Consider the following 18,898-nt stretch of genomic DNA (forward strand, 5'->3'; position numbering starts at 1 on the left):
TTAAATCTCAAAGTTCTCTGGTTATATGATGGCCAGTCGTTCTCACACTCACACTCTTGCTCTGTGTGCATTGTACCGCTCAAGAATTTGTTTGTGTTATTCTGCCAAACAAATAGAAAATAAACTCAATAAAGTCAGTCAACCAACACACAAAGAAATTCAAAAGAAAATACTACTAAGAAACCCGCTAAAATAAGTTCAAAAGATAAACAAATGCTACCAAAACACAACACAACAGCTCATGGCTTGTTGTCGGGTACGCTCAGAGAACAAGGGGTTATGCATAAGGCGGCCTCTTCTAAACAAAGCACCGTAATAACCATCATCTTTGGGGTTCTTTTCTTTGTTTGCACTTTTACGCCAAAGAGAGAGAGAGAGACAGAAAACAAAAATCTCTCAAATAGCGGTATGAAATGGTGTTGCCATTTGGATGTAATTGATCAAATATGGTAGAATAGATAAAAACTAATAGGAGAGAAAAGTTAAATATGGGGAAATAAAACAAAATAATATAAAAAAAGGAAATAAAATTAAGAAAAAAAAATAATAAAAATAAAAAAATAAATACATAAACATAATAATAAAAAAATAAAAACAGACTGAAATAAAAAAATAAAATAAAATATATAAGATAGTACATAAAAAAAACTTAAACCCATGAAAACATTCTATTAAATAACATAAAAAATTGGTGAATAACGAAAATAAAAAACAAAAAACTTTTGATTTAATTTTTATATTTTCACTCTACCCTCCCCTCCTAATGCTGGCAACATTTCCGAGGAACTATGCCATGTAAAAACTTTTGTCCAAATAGGTGTAGCACTGCGGCACGCCGTTCGGACTCGGCTATGAAAAGGAGGCCCCTAATCATTGAGCTTAAACTTCAATCGGATTGAACTCATTGATATGTGAAAAGTTTGTCCCTGCTCCTTAGTGGAATATCCATGGGCAATATTTGCATATATGTATGCAAAATACTTTTTTATTCTCTTCAAACATTTCTTTCTGTGGCAACACTCATGCATAGTCACATCTTGCTTATAAAATCGCCGCAATTTCCCTCCCACAAAGATTTCATAGGCTAACAAACGCTTAATGTTTGTATATTTTAACCGTTGATTCTTGATATTGTTTTTGTTGGAATATCAAAACAAAATCGGAAAATCAACGGTATACATGTAAAAGACCTCAATTTTTGACATAGTTACATATGGGATGGAAGAAGAAATGTGAGCGGACAATAACATTGAACGTTTTGTTTGAGTGTGCGACCCGATGAGAATATGATGATTTACAAATGAAATAACGACAATTGACTGAGCCATGTGAGATATTCCCGCATACAAACGAACTATAGCTTTAATACATACAGTGCAGAATATACCTTCTCATCAATTGTATTGCTTACATTCATCCATATACGATGGACATATGACAGAGATGGGATGTTTAAATCAACTGAAGAGATTTCAATGCAAAATACAATGGAATGGAATAAAGTAAAAAAAAAATAAAATAAAATAAATTAAAATAAAGGAAAATAAAATAAAATAAAATAAAATAAAATAAAATAAAATAAAATAAAATAAAATAAAATAAAATAAAATAAAATAAAATAAAATAAAATAAAATAAAATAAAATAAAATAAAATAAAATAAAATAAAATAAAATAAAATAAAATAAAATAAAATAAAATAAAATAAAATAAAATAAAATAAAATAAAATAAAATAAAATAAAATAAAATAAAATAAAATAAAATAAAATAAAATAAAAAAAAAAATAAAATAAAATAAAATGAAATAATGGCATAAAATAAATTAAAATTAATAAAAAAAATGAAATAAAGTAAGAAAGTAATTTTTTAAGATCTGGAGCCATAAAGGTTATAAACTACTTCGGATCATACTTAGTTTGCCAAATTTTAGCCATAATAATTGCGTCCTCTAGAGGCTCAAGAAGTCAAGATCGGAGATCTGTTTATATGGCAGCTATATCAAGTTATGAACCGATATTGACCATACTTTACACAGTTGTTGGAAGTCATAACAAAACACTTCTTACAAAATTTCACCCAAATCAGATAAGAAGTGCGCTTCTTAGAGGCTCAAAAATATAATTGGGAGATCGGTTTATATGGGAGCTTGTCAAAACATGGACCGATATGACCCATTTAAAATCCCAACCAACGTGCTTTCGTAGGATTCTTTTATTTTATGCACAACCTCGTACAGGGCAGTTTCCACCGACCTTCCCTTGACATAGGGATGCTGTTTGTATCCGAGCAGTTCGCTGGATGTCCTACTTTTTATCATGGTACCCACAATACGTTTCAAGGTTTTGGGTAGAAAGGACTTACGGTTTATAGGTCTGTAGGCTTTTCTGTCGCATAACTTGCCTGCCGGGCTTGAGAATAAACACCACCCTTGTCTTCTGCCAGGCTTTCGGTCCTAGGTAAGCTGTGAAAATATTGGCTGTGAACATAATCGGCCTCTTTCTGTAGTAACGCCGGAAATATTCCATCAGGTCCGGGTAACTTAAATGGTTTGAAGCTCCTCAAGGCTTCCTTGACCATACATTCCGTTATGATACGCCTTCATTCAACCTAATTGTTTTAAGATTCCGGTGTCTAAGTGAGTCCCATCGTTTCCTGTGGAAAATGAGTTTTCATCAAAAGTCTCAACATGTCCTTGGTTGTCTCTGCTCTTACTCCAATGTCGTCTACTAACGTTTCAGTTTGGACATGGGTTTTTGAGACAAACTTCTTCATCTTGGCGGCGTCATTGGCCCTATCGACCTGTTCGCAAAAAAGCTTCCAGAAGGCACGTTTGGCCGCTCTGGTAATCTTATTGCATTCCTTGAGCAATGTGTAGTACACATCCCAATAAACTTTCGCTTTTTAACAACGTGCTGTGATGTAAGTCTGCCAACCTCTTGCCCAATATTGTGAATCTACCCGGTCACCCAGGGTTTTTCTTGGGCTGATGTTATTTCTCGCAGAGGACAGTTATCTTCGAAAGACCCCACTGTTGCAGTCGTCATCCTGTTGACATTTTCGTCCATGTCTTCTATGCTTGGACGATCTAAATTATCTTGGCCAAGTCTTCTTCTGATTTTTCGAATTTTGGCCAGTTGGTTTTCCCCTTTTTACAGAATCCTTTCGGATTTGGCGCTAGCAATCCTATTCTAAACCTGATGTAGCGATAGTCAGAGAAGGAGTACTCCTTGGAGACTCTCCAAGCCTGAACTTCATCGACCAGATTAAACGAATATATTGTCACACCCTAAACCTCCTCCAGATTTTTTTATATTTTATTTATATGAAAAACAAAATTTCTGAAAATTCTTCTAATAAATTTTTTTAGGCATCCGTTTTGTACAAAATATTCGGGAAAATTGTTTCAATCGAAAATTTTGTCAAAATTTTAGTTTTGAACAGGAATTTTAGTCCAAATTTTATTTCTACGCAGAATTTGTTCTGCATTTTATTTCATATATTCTATAAACATATTTATATATATTGTATATATCATTTTCAACATTTTTTCTCATTAAAAAAGTGGAAGTTATTTATTTTTTTCGAATGTTATTCCATGTGAAAACAATTATTTTCTACATCTAATATTCTTTCAATACTTTTTGTTTTATACAAATTTTGCTTCAATTACACAATCCCATCTCTGATGTACATTGTATATATTGTTCCAATGAATACATGATTTTGTTGCGCTTTTACCGCAATACAAGAAACCTCTCGTGGGGGCTGTAGTATATGTGAGCGCTGTTGTGTTTCATTTCCAGAGCGTTTTCCTGCGTTAGTGCGTGTGTGTGAAACTCAAAAGGCATTTGTTGGCGTTGACAATGGCTTTTATTAATTTGTTATTATGGTTATGGTTGATTTCGTTGTCATTGTTGTGTTTTCTATTGGTCTTCTGTTATTCTTTAGGTTTCTTGTCTTTACTTTTTCTTATTTTCGTATGTGCCTCTATGTGGCGTTTGTGGGTATGTTTACATATTGTTAGGCCATCGCTTTGTTAAAATGCTATTGCCCGTTTAAAGCAAAAATATGGGGGGTGGGGGCTAACACAATGGATGGATTAATGATTGCCTAGACGGTAAGTACAGAGGACAAGTGCATGTGTTTTTGTATTGCTGCCTTCAAGAGCAACAATGTGCGAGTGTGGTGAGTGAGCGCGCTTAAAGAAACGAAACGAAACGAAATGAGAAAAAATCAAAACAATGGCTAGCTGTTTGCGCTGTAGCTGCTGATGTTGCTTCCACACTCTCAGTGTTTCTGTAGGAGGCGCTCGAATACAAATCTTTTGTTGTTCGGTTCATATTCAAAACGTTTGTAGTTCCCCAAAGTGCAAGACACGTATAAAATTTTTTTTTTGGTTGAACAAAAAAAATAAAAACAAACAGAAATAACGTACGAGGCTTGTGAATTCTAAGAAAAAAATAGAAAAACAACAAAGTGTCTCTGTTACGAAGAAAAAGGGGAAAATACCTGGAAATAAAAATTGTTGAGATTTGAAAAAAAAAAATATATATTCCCAGAGTTTGTGGATTAAAGCAAAGTCATTATCGGGAAATCTTTCGGTTATTTTTCGAAAAAAAAAAATATACAGAAAAGAGAAACCCCCTATAAAGAAAAAAGTTTGCTATTAAAGTCAAGCTTTGATGTGAATTTTTTTAAAAATCCCCATTTCCACTGTTGAAATAGTGTTGACAAATTTTGAAATTCCTTCAAACACCCACCCAAGAGAAAATCACAACATAACCAAGAAGTTGTTTTTGTTTCTTTCAACCTCCCACCCACACTAACTGTATGTGGTGTTTTTTTGTTTTTGTTTGTTAAGCCACCACTGCTTATGAGTGAGTGAGAATATAATGTTTGGGTGTGTGTGTGAACAAAGTTAACCGTCTACTTACAAGCTACTCCAACACAAAAGCACACACACAAAACAACATAAGCCATAGCCGTCTTATGCTGTCATTGATTAGTGAGAAGAAAGTGAAATCAGCTGATTTTCAAACAAAGACGCCAGAGTGATTTGAATGAGTGACAAAACAAACAAACAAAACGTCAATAGCACCAGCAAAAACAACAAAAACATCATTAAAATATAGCCTTTAATAATGAGGATATTGTTGAAAAGTGTGTAAATAATTTATTAGCAAAAACGCTACTACAAAATGTTTATTTTATATGCACAAATGCAACTACATACAAGCACATCCAAACAACATACCCTGAACACAATATTGTAATTGTAAATTTTTAATTGAAGGTAAAATTTCCAAGGGAAGTGCAAAATGCGATAACAAAAACAGCGTAGAATAGAGAAAACAAATAATCGAGAGTGAGAAAAAAAAACACAAAAATATGCATTAAATTATGTCTGGCATTTATAAATCGCGTGTTCTTATTTGTGGCGATTGCAACGGTGTAAAAATAAAATACACATAATTTGTTTTTCCTGGAAAATTGGCATAATTTCATGGCAATATTCATACAAATGGCACGCAAAACACAAGCCGAAGGTATTTCATTTACCAAAACGTTTCACTTTTAACAGATGAACGGCTTTTTGTTTTTTTTGGTTAACAGCTGTTTTAAGGTGGGCGGACAACAACAAGTTGTCCATTGTTTGTTTAGTTGCTAATTTCCATTCCATTTCGTTCCTCCGCGCCCCATTCAAACAAAAACCATTATGGATGAACATAATTTGCATTGTCTTTGTTTTGTTGTGGGTACATTGAGGTCACAATGCGAGGCCATTCCCTAAATGTTTTCAACATTTTTTGCTTTGTGTGTAAAGTGGTGAAGTGTATTAGGGTAGGTACGAAAGGAGAAAAAAAATTTGGCATATTTTCTTGAGAAACAAAGATTTACAAAAATTTTATGTAGAAAAATCTAATTGTGTTTGTTCGTTGGTTTGTTTGTTTGTATAGACTCAAAAACGGCTGAATCGATTACTTTGAAATTTTCACAAATTCTGTAGGTTGGTCAAGAAAGAAACTTAGGCTATATAATTTTTTGATATCGAAAGGGGCGGACTCACCCCTTTAATCCAGAAGTACTATACAAAAATTAAAGTGGACAATATGGGACTCACATGAAAAGAATTCAGGAGTAAAGTACAAATTTCATATCCAGAATTGGGTCCAACTAACTGCTGAGCCGCCCCAACCCTAAAACCCCCAAAAATAGGTTTGTTGGACGAACAAGACAATGTGGGACTCAAATGAAAGGTATTCGGGAGTAGATTACGAATATGGTCAGGGAGGAGAAATAGGCTTTATAATTTGTTGATATCGGTAGGGGCGAACCCTCCTCCATTACCCCAAAAACACCACCCAAAATCAAAGTTGTCCCAATTGGGACAATATGGGTATCAAATGAAAGGTATTGCAGAGTAGAATACGAATATGGTATTAAAAATTGGGTCCAAGTACCCGAAAGTTACCCTAACTTCAAGACTCCTCCAAGCAGACAAATTCAACGTTCCAATCAATATGGGGCTCAACTGAAAGGTATTTGGGAGGAGATTACGAATCTGGCACACAAAATTAGTTCGAAGTATAGGGTGTCACCCCAACCCCACCTAAACGCTCTAAATGGGCATACTACCCAATCATGACTATTGTATATGGGACTCGGTTTGTTCGTTTCTTCACAAAAAAGAGATGGCAGAACCGATTTTCTCGAAATGTTCACAGATTGTGTTGGTTGATCTGGAAGGAAACATAGGCTATATAATTTTTTGATATCGGAAGGGGCGGACCCTGTCCAATTACCCCAAAAACAAAAGTGGACCGATAGGTAAAATAGGGTATCAAATGAGAGATATTGAAGAGTACAATGCGAAAATGGTATTAAAATCTAAGTAGCCATCCCCCAAACAGACATATGGGAAGTTCATGTCGATATGGAACTCAAATGAAAGGTAATCGGAAGAAGATTACGAATATACCAAAAAAAAAATTTAAGTCCATATAATGGCAGGTATCCCCACCCCCAAAAACCCCCCAAATTGGGCATATTAGCCTACCATGGCTATATGGGACTCAAGTGAAAGCAATTTTGGGAGTAGATTAGGAAAATCTGCATCATACTTTGTGTGATCTAGGTGGCGCTCAACCACCATAAAACACCTCAAATATGTTATTTGACCCATCATGACAATATGGAACTCAATCGAAAGGTATTTGAGAGTAAGGAATTCAGTTGTGGAGCCAAGTGTATGTGGGTAAGCCCCAAAGCACCCCCTAAACTGAACTTATATCCCGAACATATCAATATGGGGCTCAAATGAAAGGTTTTTAGGAGTAAGCAACGAATTTGATACATATTTCTAGGGTACAGTGGCGGAGCACTAAAACAGCACCAAAACATCCTCCAAACCGTGCATATGTTTTTATCGATAATACTAATGTTGGGCTTAAATGAAAGATATTTTGGAGTATACCATGAATGTGACATCCATTTTTGGACGAAATGTCTGAGGTGCCAACCCACCCCCAAAAAGCACTCCCCGTCAAATGGATATATAGACCAATCACGACAATATAGGGCTCAAATGAAACAGTAATTATTACCGACTATGATAATATGGGGCTCATATAAAAAGTATTTGAGAGTATAGTACGAAGCTCATATTTACTTTAAGGGCCAAGTGTCTGCGGGTCAACCTCACTCTCAAAATACACCCCAAACCAGATATATTTACCCACTACAATGTAGGAGTACAAAAATTTGCCCATGAACATTTCATTAAAGAACAGGGGCAAACTTCTCACACATGAGTGGTGTCCAATTCAAGTTTAGGCTCAATGATAAAGGGCCTCCTATTTTTATAGCCGAGCCTGAACGGCGTGCCGCAGTGCCATACCATTTTTTCAAATGGCGTAGTTCCTCACAATTGTCCCCAGAATTTGGAGGGGGATATTCACGCCAGGATTCGAACCAAGGCGTTCAGAGTCATAGGCGCATATATTAACCTCTGCGCTACGGTAGCCTCCATTTTATTCCCCTTCGATATTACTTTTTAAAATAATCAATTCTTTTCAATTCATTAGATTTTTAACACTATGTGAATGTTTATTTTTTTTCACAGACACCATAGGCCAATTATACTATAAATATTGTAAACAGTCCTTGAGGGAGGTGCTATAATTATGTAATTAAAAGCGAAGGGCAAATGTTAATAGGATTCGGGGTTCTATTTTCCATAATTATTTGAAGTGCTTCGGACTACAATGTGATTAGCAGAAGGGTAATATTGAGCACTATAATTCATTTTTATACCTTTAGGTTAATCAAAGTACCCTGACTATAAGGTGCAATGGTAATGAAATGGTAATGAAAATGCATTGCTACTTGAAATTAATGTTGGATTAATTTCTTTATAATATAACATTCCTATTTTTATAAAAGAGAAATAAATTATTATTAAGATTTGCAAAATTCGGAGGGTCGGACCTACAATATGGGATTCAAATTAAATGTATTTGAAAGTAAAAAAACTAATGTGATAAAATATCTGATGGAGGGCCGCCACAACCCCAAACCGCCTTCGGACACAATCAATGGTATGTGGAAGCAGAAAACTAATCTTAGATTTAGAGATTAAAAGAAGTCGCTGCGGATTGAGGCCAAGTTCAGCTAGTTTTCTTTAAACAAAATAAGACAAAATTTTCTACAAAAATAAAAAAAAATTGTCATCAAATTATCTTTGAAAATAATATAAAAACATCTATCTGCCACACGTTTATGTACTAGCTGGGCCAGTAGGCCTCGCTACACCCTTAAGTGTTTGCGGCAATCTTTTGACATGGTTCATATTAAAAAAATTAAATCAAAAAATAATTTATATACGTATTTAACTCTAAAATACCTTTCATTAGAGTCCCATATAGTCCCGTCCCGTGTACATGTTCCTTTAGGGCATAATTTTTATATGTTTCGTATTCTTTTCTCAAGCACCTTTTTCTTGAATCGTATATTGGCCCGATGGGCTTAGGAAATGTCTTTGGGGTGGGGTGGCCCCCTAGTACTTCACCTCACAGTTTTATATGGGTTTAGTATTCTACTTCCAATCACCTTTCATCTGATACCCCATTGATAACCATGTAATTTTTTTGACAGGTTTTGGGGTTGGGGCCAGCTCTCCCCGGCACTTGGGGTCAAATTCTTAGATCAAATTCGTAGTCTACTCTTACTTACCTTTCATTTGATACCCATATTGTCCCAACCGGTAAACATGCCCGTTTGGATGGGATTTGAGGTAGGGCGTCCCCCCCGGTTATTAGAACCCAAAATTTTATACCAATTTTATGTTTTTGGTTACAACCATGGGGGAATTTAAGATTTCACTTAAATTGATGCACCCATCTCCGAGATCTGACTTTTTAAAAATTGGGGTTAGGGGAAGGGTCCACTCCCCTCATGGATATCACAAAATGAAGTACAATTTTTTCACCGAAGGGGGAAACTCAACCACCTGTGATAATTTCATGAAAATCGGTTAAGTCATTTTTGAGTCTATTCGGAACAAACAAAGCGCACCACTTTTTTTATACCCACCACCATAGGATGGGGATATACTAATCTAGTCATTCCGTTTATAACACTTCGAAATAATGATCTAGGACCCAATCTAGCCATGTCCGCCCGTCTGTCGAAATCCCGATAGCGGTCGAACGCGTAAAGCTAGCCGCTTGAAATTTTGCACAGATACTAAATATTGATGTAGGTCATTGGGGATTGCAAATGGCCCATATCGGTTCAGATTTGGATATAGCTCCCATATAAACCGATCCACCGATTTGACTTCTTTAGCCCCTGGAAGCCACAATTTTTGTCCGATTTGGCTGAAATTTTGCATGTAGTGTTTTGTTATGACTTCCAACAATTGTGCCAAGTATGGTCCAAATCGGTCTGTAACCTGATATAGCTCCATTATAAACCAATCTCCCGATTTGACTTCTTGAGCCCCTGGAAGCCACAATTTTTGCGTGCTGTGTTCTGCTACGACTTTCAACAACTATGCCAAGTACCGCCTAAGTCGGTCAAGAACCTGATATAGCTCTCATATAAACCGATCTCCCGATTTGACTTCTTTAGCTCAATTTGGCTGAAATTTTGCTCATAATATTCTGTTATGACTTCCAATAACTATTTAAAGTACCGTCTAAATCGGTCAAGAACCTGATATAGCTCCCACATAAACCGATCTCTCGATTTGATTTCTTTAGCCCCCGGAAGCCGCTATTTTTGCCCAATTTGGCTGAAATTTTGCATGCTGTGTTCCATCCAAAGTGGTGGGTTCCCAAGATTCGGCCCGGCCGAACTTACTTGTTTTTATATAACAGACTAGCTAAACTTTTTTTGTGTCCCTTTGTGAGATTGTGCGCCACCTCCTTCTGGCACATGTGCACAAATTTGAATATTGGGTTCGCACGCTACATTAAAATATCTATCATTTGATCATGATCGGCCTGTTAACTTATTTGATGTTATTTAGGGGGCTTTGGATAGTTGGGCACAAATTATACCTTTCATTTGAACCCCATATAGACAGATTCCCTTATATTCCCATTTTGGGGAATGGGCCCTCTTGCACCCTATTTTTAATGTCATACTCTTAATCTACTCCAGAGTACATTTCATTTAAATCCATGATCGTCCAATATGCCTATTTGGAGCGGTTTTGATCATGGGTCAGCAACCTAGGTACTTGGACCCAATTATTAATATCAGATTCGTACTCTACTCCCGACTGCCTTTCATTTGAGTCCCATAATGTTCCGATCCTTCTACTTTTGATTTTTGGCATTGCTTTTGGAGCGGATCGGTTTATATGGGGGCTATATCTGTTTATATATCGATTCGGATAAAACTTCGCATGGATGTTGGAAATCATAACTCAAGTCATTGTTCCAAATTTATTTCAAATCGGATGTAAATTGAGGCTTCTAAGGGCTCAAGAGTTCAAATCCGGGGATCGTTTTATATGGGGGTCATATCTGTTTATAGATCGATTCGGATCATACTTGGCATGGATGTTGGAAATCTTAATTCAAGTCATTGTTCCAAATTTCTTCCAAATCGGATGTAAATTGAGGCTTCTAAGGGCTCAAGAGTTCAAATCCGGGGATCGTTTTATATGGGGGCCATATCTGTTTATAGCCCGATTCGGATCATACTTGGCATGGATGTTGGAAATCATAACTCAAGTCTTTGTGAAAATTAAGTCTTCTAAGGGCGCAGGTAGTCAAATCTCGGAATCGGTTTATATGGAGGGTAAATTTTTTATAGCCCGATTCGGATCATACTTAGCATGGATGTTGGAAGTCATAACTCAAGTCTTTCAAATTTCAAATTTCAGCCAAATCGGATGAAAATTGAGACTTTTATGGGCTCAAGAAGTCAAATCAGGGGTTCGGTTCGTATGGGGGCTACATCCAAATCTGAATCGATATGGCCCATTCGATTAAGAAGTATCTGTGGAAAATTTCAAGCGACTAGCTTTACGCGATAGACGGACGGACATGCCTAGATCGACTCAGAATGTCCAGACGATCCAGAATATATTTACTCTATGGGGTCGCAGATCAATATTTCGAGGTGTAACAAACAGAATGACTAGATTAGTATACCCCCAGCCTATGGTGGTGGGTATAAAAAAAGTATGATATTTTTTAAAATCAGTAATCCATTGAAATCAGCTGCCTCAGTTGACTGGCATCTGGTATCGCTTTATTCTTAATTCACCATACGCAAAGAGATGACCTTTATTCCATAGTTAGATAGGCGATATACCCCTCCATAATTTTATAAATTTTTTGGCTATTGTTTTGAATTTTATTAAGCTTAAAATATATTTCATGCCATTTTCCTTTCTTCCGGCATTCTGAATATTTACCCAAAAATCATCCATTAATATTGCACAGAGCCTTCAAAACTGTTTCAATTCCATGTTGTTCTCTTCCTATATTTCAAATTATTAATCGAACGGACAATTTTTTTAGAATTTCCATGAGACTACAAAAAACCATACATTTTCATAAAACTAAAATGCATTACATGTGTCTGCTGATTTGTTTGTTTTTCTTTACAAAAATGCATTATTTAATGGTTTTTTAAAGAAAGAAGAGGAAGTGAATTAATGTCTAAATTAAATGGTGAAAACATTAAAACACCACCGCTGCTGCTGCATAAAACAAACAAAAAGAACACCATCCATTTATACTCTTTGAAATTTTATAAAAATAAACTTTTACGTCACCGATGCAATTTCCCAAACAAAGAACAATTCAAAACACCCGCAGTCAAATAAGCCACCAACATTCAGCTTCTATGGCCATACAGCACCGCCACTCACAATGCCAACCCATAGAGCAGAGCAACAACTTTATTTTCTTTTTTCAGAATATTTACAACAACAACAAGAAACAAGCAAAAAAATTGTTCTCTATTAAACAAAGAACGAGGCAAACGTTTAACCAACAAGTGAAAATCAAAATATATTAACAAAAAAGAACAAGTGTAAAAAACGTAAAGAAATCAAAGAACGGAAAAAAACCAATCAGAGAAAAAGTTAAAAGAAAATTTTTTCCTAAGGAATAGTTGAAAAAAACCTACAGCGAAACACAAAATCATTTGGTTTGGGTGAATGCAACTACGAATGCAGCATCAGCACCAGCAGCAGCTTCTAAACAATTTGAGACAAACTGGCAACCCGGCTAAAGCAAGACCAGACATAGCGGCATTGTCATATCCCTAGAGAGATTTGAGAGCCAAGATAGGGCAGCAAAGGTGAAGAGAAAAAGTCTGGCCAGAGTTACCGCAGTTTTTTTCTTCAAAATTTTCCCACTTCATAACAAAAGGCGTTTAATTTTTCCTTGGATTAGTTGAGAAGATTAAACGCATCGTAATATGTGCACAGGGCAACAACAGCAACGTCTTTATTTTGTAGTTAACGAAACACAAAAACTAAAACAACAACAACAACAAGATAGACAAACAAAATCTGCCACTGAGGAGTACAACAACCTAGAGCAACCTCGTGCCCCACCTCCTTCATTGTTAATTTTGCCCCCCTTAAAAACAACTGCAACAACAACAACTAGAGCAAGTGTGTGGCCCTCCACCCAGTCAACATCATTACGCTGTGGTCCAATTCCAATCCGAAAAGCACAACAACTACAACATATTCTCCATACACCCGCCACTGCTGCCAATATTTGGCTCACGGTACCAAGTTTATTCAAGTCAATAGCACGCGCTGCCTTGGTACGTGCCATTGATTTAATAATTTCCAACTTGTGGATTGATTACACATAGCCCCACCATAGCCACGAGTGGCATAATCTTTAGCCACAGAGAAGGAGAGAAGACGAAGAAGACGACAAACTAGCCAGCTAGCCATACAGCATAGAGGAGAGGAATAGCAACAACAGCAATAGCCCCCCACCAATTGAAACTCGCAGTTGTTAATTTGCAAAAGCAAAGTCATTAACTGTTGCAACGAAGTGGAATTGAAACACCATTGTCGCTTCAGGCCCACCGAAACCATGAATTTAAATAATCTGGTATTTGTGCCCTCAATGAACTCAACAACAACAGCGGCAGCAGCAGCAATTGGAGCAGCAAATAGTGCTCCCAATACCAATATGATGGTACCAGGAGCAGGTCATTTTATGGGAAAAGCTCCTCCAGCACCACCACCACATCATCATCATCATCATCATGCCCACGGCGGCTCTCCAAATGCCTCCTCTGCAGCCATGTATCATATGCGTCAAATGGCCAGCTATCATCAGCAGCAGCAACGTTTCTATCATCCACAATCGCCACCCCAACGTTCGGGTTTTTCCTATTATCATCAGGGACCTAGGCATTTCTACAACAACTCCATGATGAATGGCAGACCTCCATTGCCGGGCTTAGGCCCCCATCCAAATGCAAATAATGCTGGTGGCATCTGGCCTTCTTTAAAACCGGGTAATAATTATGCAGGGATTTCAACCAAAGCCCCTATAGCCTCCAACAAACTGTCTATGGATTCTAAGGAATCACCCCCACCCCCACCAAATGAAATCAACAAAGACACTTTGGTAGACACTTTAAATGCAACTTCAGCAGGGGAACTCAATACCAGCAACAACAAGAACAACAACAAACCAACGTCAGCCTCAGCTAACAAAGCTGTAGCTCCACATAAGAAATCTGAAAAATTCGATAAAGTTTTAAATAAACAATTAACGAAACATCCGAAAATTAAACGTTCCGATTCCAAATGTTCTATGAAATCAACAACAACGACTCTAGCAGTCGTAGCGACAGTAGCAGCATCGACTGAAACATCATCATCATCATCATCGATAACAACGACTACAAACACTGCTTGTGTGAAAGTGGTGAAAAAGGATATTAAACAACGGGAGCAACATAAAAAGAAAAGTGAGTATTTATTATGTTTCAATTCCATAGCGTTTCAAACACAAATTAAATCAAATTAAAAAAAAATTATATATTTAGCTTAGGTTAAGTTAGGTTAGGTTGAATGGGTAGCTCACCAAAGGTGTGTTCACTCGGAGGCCTCTTTGGCCCATTGTGGTACCCGAGAGAGAGAAAGGGAAGAAAAAAAAAAAAGAAAATGTGAGACCTCGTACTAGAAGTTATACACGAATAAAAGAAAAAGACAGGAGGAGTGAAGAAACCTGAGCGGAAGGTGAAGAACCTCCCGTCTCTACGCAAGTACGGATCTACCTACGCCGGAGTTTGCGGCACCCACCCATCGGAACCATCCTGTTCCCTCAACAAACATCAATAGAGATACCAGAGGTACATTTGCAAGTTCGCCCAGATCACAGAAGACGCGGCTCTCCAGAAAGGAGAGCCTACGTCTCTGCAAACCCGGACAGGAACACAGCAAGTGCTCAATAGTCTCCTCCTCATTCTCATCGAGGCAATTTCTACAGAAGTCATTGTACGGTATCCCCATGCGCGCCTATGGCACAGTGTCCGGTTATGTCCCCGAACGCCAGCAACTTCCTCGTCCGCCTCCGGTCGATGACCGGCCATAGCGCCTTCGAGTCCCACGTCGCCACAGGCACCGCCCTGGCCATCCCATCTACTGTGTTCAGTAGCTCGACAAATGGCACGTAGGCAAGGTCGATGAGTGGTCCGCAAGGGGCAGAAGTCCACTCATTTCCTGGAATACCCTCATGTCGAGGAACCCATGTCAGCGTCACATCGTCGGCCCGGAGCCTATCCAGGGATTCCAAACAGTCCGCTACGCATCTCGACCTCGCCATCCTCGACCCCAAGTCCTTGAGCGCCGCCATACTGTCCACATAAATTCTGAGTTTCGAGGGCGGTTAGCACTTTACCTTGCGTTTCTCTTGCGGCCACTGCAATGGCACAGACCTCAGCCTGAAAGACCCTGCACTCGTCCGGCAGTCTCAGAGACATACTGATATTGAGTGCATCAGAGTAGACCCATAATCCAGTCCCTGCTCCATCTTGGAGTCATCTGTGTAGATCGAGGTCCCATCCTCCTTAAGGACACCATTCGCCCTCCATTCGTCCCTCTCAGGAAAACGAATCGCGAATGCCCTCACTCCAGTTGGCACTGGTGCCTGGCATTCGGAGATCCTCCTGAAAAGAGGTTGCTGCCATTAATCTGCTCCATGCCACTATGGACATACATCTAAGCCAGTATCCGGCTTGTTGTGCCCTCTAAATACGAAATGCTAAAATGGAACGCAGTCCTTTACAGACTCACTTAGACAATTTTAAGTCCATTGTGATACCACAGTAGCGACAGACCAAGGCTTCTGGCGGGAACCGAACCCACGACCCCTGCACTGGCAATCCAAGCACGCTACCAACTCCCCTACCGGGGCGCCCTAAGACTCCACTAATGCAGTCGTAATCCTATTGACATTGTCGTCAATGTCTTCTATGCTTGGTCGATCTAAACTATCTTGCCCAAGTCTTCTTCTGAGTAGTCTTCCAAATTTTGGTCCATTGGGTTTCAACTTATTACGGAAGTTTATTGGATTCGGTGCTGGCCGTGCTATTCTAAACCTAATGTAGCGATGGTTAGAGGAGGAGTGCTCCATGGAAACCCTTCAATTCTGAACGTCATCGACATATTGTCACATCTAAAACCTCCTCCCTAATCCCATTGACAAAAGTAGCGGTGTTACCTAAATTAAGTGTTATTAGGTCGTTAGTATTCAAGAATTCTGCCATGGCATGGCCTCGCTTATTAATGTTGGTACTCCACCACGAAATGAGGTCAGAGTTCACATCGCACCTTATCTCCTATCCTCATCTCCTGTCTGTTTTGCCTTCCTCACCAGCCGTTGCAGCTCCGACTTGGGTAGCTTTTAGGATAATGCAAAAAGTTACGAAAGTCACTTATACTCAATATGTTCCAATCCCAAAACGTTCCTAAACTAGAAAAAGAAATAAACCCAAAAATAAAAGAAAAATAAAATAAATTCCTAAAAAATAAACTAAATTAAGTAAGTTTTGTATAGGCATACCAAAAATATTTTTTTAAAATAAATTTTTGAAAAAAATTAAAAAAAAATTTTTTCCGAAAAAGCTTTTCTACATTTTGCGCTAAATTTATTTGGCCTTGAAATAGTTCATACAATCGGATATTGTATGAATTGTCTGTCTCTATTACAAACAGAAGTTTGGCAGAAAATGTATTTTTGCTTTGTAATTACATTTGACTTGTTTCCTAGATCGCGATTTCGTTTGATACCACCAAACTCATCGGTAGGATTTGTCAAAAAGGATATGTCTTCTGGGTTGAAACTATGCTCTTAAGAGTATTTTGATAGAAATATAATAATTGTTTTTAGATTTGCTGCACTACAAAGGGAAAATACTACTAAGAGCATAGTTTCAGTCTAGCAGACATACCTTTTTGACAAGTCCTACCGATGAGTTTGGTGGTACCAAACGAAATCGCGATCTAGTAAAACAGTCAAAGCTATTACACAAAGCAAACACATTTTCTCTGTCTAACGTTAACAATAAAGTTTTCTGTTTTTCTATTTGTTATCAACTTTATATGAAAAAACTTGTCAAAATTGGCAACTTGTTGTCTCATATTTTTTGCTCCATACCACTGTGCGTGATTTGCATATATACGTATAAACTTAGGGCATGATCCAAAAATAAAAAAAAAAAAACAAATAATGCACATAAATTACCATTCTTATAAAACGATTGGATGTACTGCAAGTTGTAAAACGTGAGAATATTTGAGAACACATATAAAATTTACTAGATGGCGCCATGTAACAGAGCAGTTCATACGACACGTGTAGCCTAAATTTGAGCCTCAACATTTTAAACGACTAAGAGACTAAAGCTTAGCCCGGACAGCGCAAGACTTACCAAAATTTAACAAAGGTGTTCTCATATTTTTTGTCGTAAATCACGTCACCCTTTCAAACTGTCCCTTTGTCCATACGCAAGCAGTAAAAAGGGTTTATTATCGCATCTGGTTAGGCACAATCACTACAGAAAAAATAGAAAAAATTTCCGCAATTCCCAGGTTATATTCAATTATTTTTCTTATCAACAAAATAAGCTTATCGTTTAAAATAAAATGCAATAATGAGTATCAATGATTGTCTACAAGCGTTCATAAAAAAAAATTGAAAAGTCATCACAGCAGACATGCAGGCCGGCAGCTTCCCCACAGATGTTCCACTTCTTACACTCATACAACCAAACAACTCAACACAAGTCTGCTTATTTTCAGCCGCCACCAAGCGAATGTCTAACGCGCAATATTTACCAAAAATATGCGAAGCAAACAGAAAACAAGTAAAAGCGTACTAAGTTCGGCCGGACCGAATCTTGGGAGCCCACCACCATAGATTGTGCTAAAAATGTATACAATATAAATACTAAACTTCTGTCAAACCAGCAAAAATTAAAGCTTCTAGGTACCGAACAAGTAAAAGCGTGCTAAGTTCGGCCGGGACGAATCTTATATACCCTCCATCATGGGTCGCATTTGTCGAGTTCTTTGCCCGGTATCCCCTTTTAGGCAAACGGAGAATAATGGATAAGAATTGTAATGCTATTGGAGCTATATCAAGTTATAGTCCGATTCAGACCATAAATGAATTGAATACTGAAGACCATAGAGAAGTCATCGTGTCAAATTTCAGTCAAATCGGATAAAAATATCGGAAGATCGGTTTCTGCGGCTTCCAGTGGCTCAAGAAGTAAAATCGGGAGATCGGTTTATATGGCAGCTATATCAGGTTATAGACCGATTTGGAGCGTACTTAGCACAGTTGTTGAAAGTCATAACAGAACACTTTGTGCAAGTTTTTAGTCAAATCGGACTAAAATGGCGGCTTCCAGGGGCTCAAGAAGTCAAATCGGGAGATCGGTTTATATGGAAGATATATCCAAATCTGAACCGATATGTCCCATTTGCAATCCGCAACGACCAATCAATATAAAGTGGCTGAACAAAATTTTTAACGGCTAGCTTTACGGGTTCGACCATTATCTAAAGCTGTCAAACTATCGTCAATCGCAATATTCGATAAATATCGATATTATCGATACTATCATTAATTTCCCATCACCTATATTTCAAACGAAAATGAGAAGTAAAAATCGGGAGATTGATTTATATAGAAGCAATATCAATGCAAAATAAAACCAAGGTTAATAAAATCAGTTGGAAGTCGTGAAAAACATCATTGTACAAAATGTAAGCCTAATCGGATGATAATTGCGGCCTCTATAGGCGTAATGTATCCTGAAGGATACTTTCATTGTCGGATTGCTTTTTTTTGTTTAATTTTGCAAAAAATTTAACTTTTGCGATAG

At 37.6% G+C, this 18,898-nt stretch overlaps 1 protein-coding gene across 4 annotated transcripts in view; it reads left to right on the forward strand.

The window, feature by feature from the left end:
* Positions 1-18,898, forward strand: part of LOC106090373 (uncharacterized protein DDB_G0292186) — a 240,936-nt gene that overhangs the window by 12,705 nt on the left and 209,333 nt on the right. For 2 of the 4 annotated variants that reach the window (XM_059367011.1, XM_059367012.1), the window contains exon 2: positions 12,440-14,473. In XM_059367011.1, the coding sequence (XP_059222994.1) occupies positions 13,585-14,473 (889 nt within the window). In that variant the 5' untranslated portion in view covers positions 12,440-13,584. Of the gene's footprint in view, positions 1-4,387; positions 5,295-12,439; positions 14,474-18,898 lie in introns of those variants that run through there. The other 2 variants (XM_059367010.1, XM_059367013.1) reach the window with 2 other exon arrangements.

This window comes from Stomoxys calcitrans, chromosome 4 (assembly GCF_963082655.1).
Source record: "Stomoxys calcitrans chromosome 4, idStoCalc2.1, whole genome shotgun sequence".
NCBI classification, from domain to species: Eukaryota; Metazoa; Arthropoda; class Insecta; order Diptera; family Muscidae; genus Stomoxys; species Stomoxys calcitrans.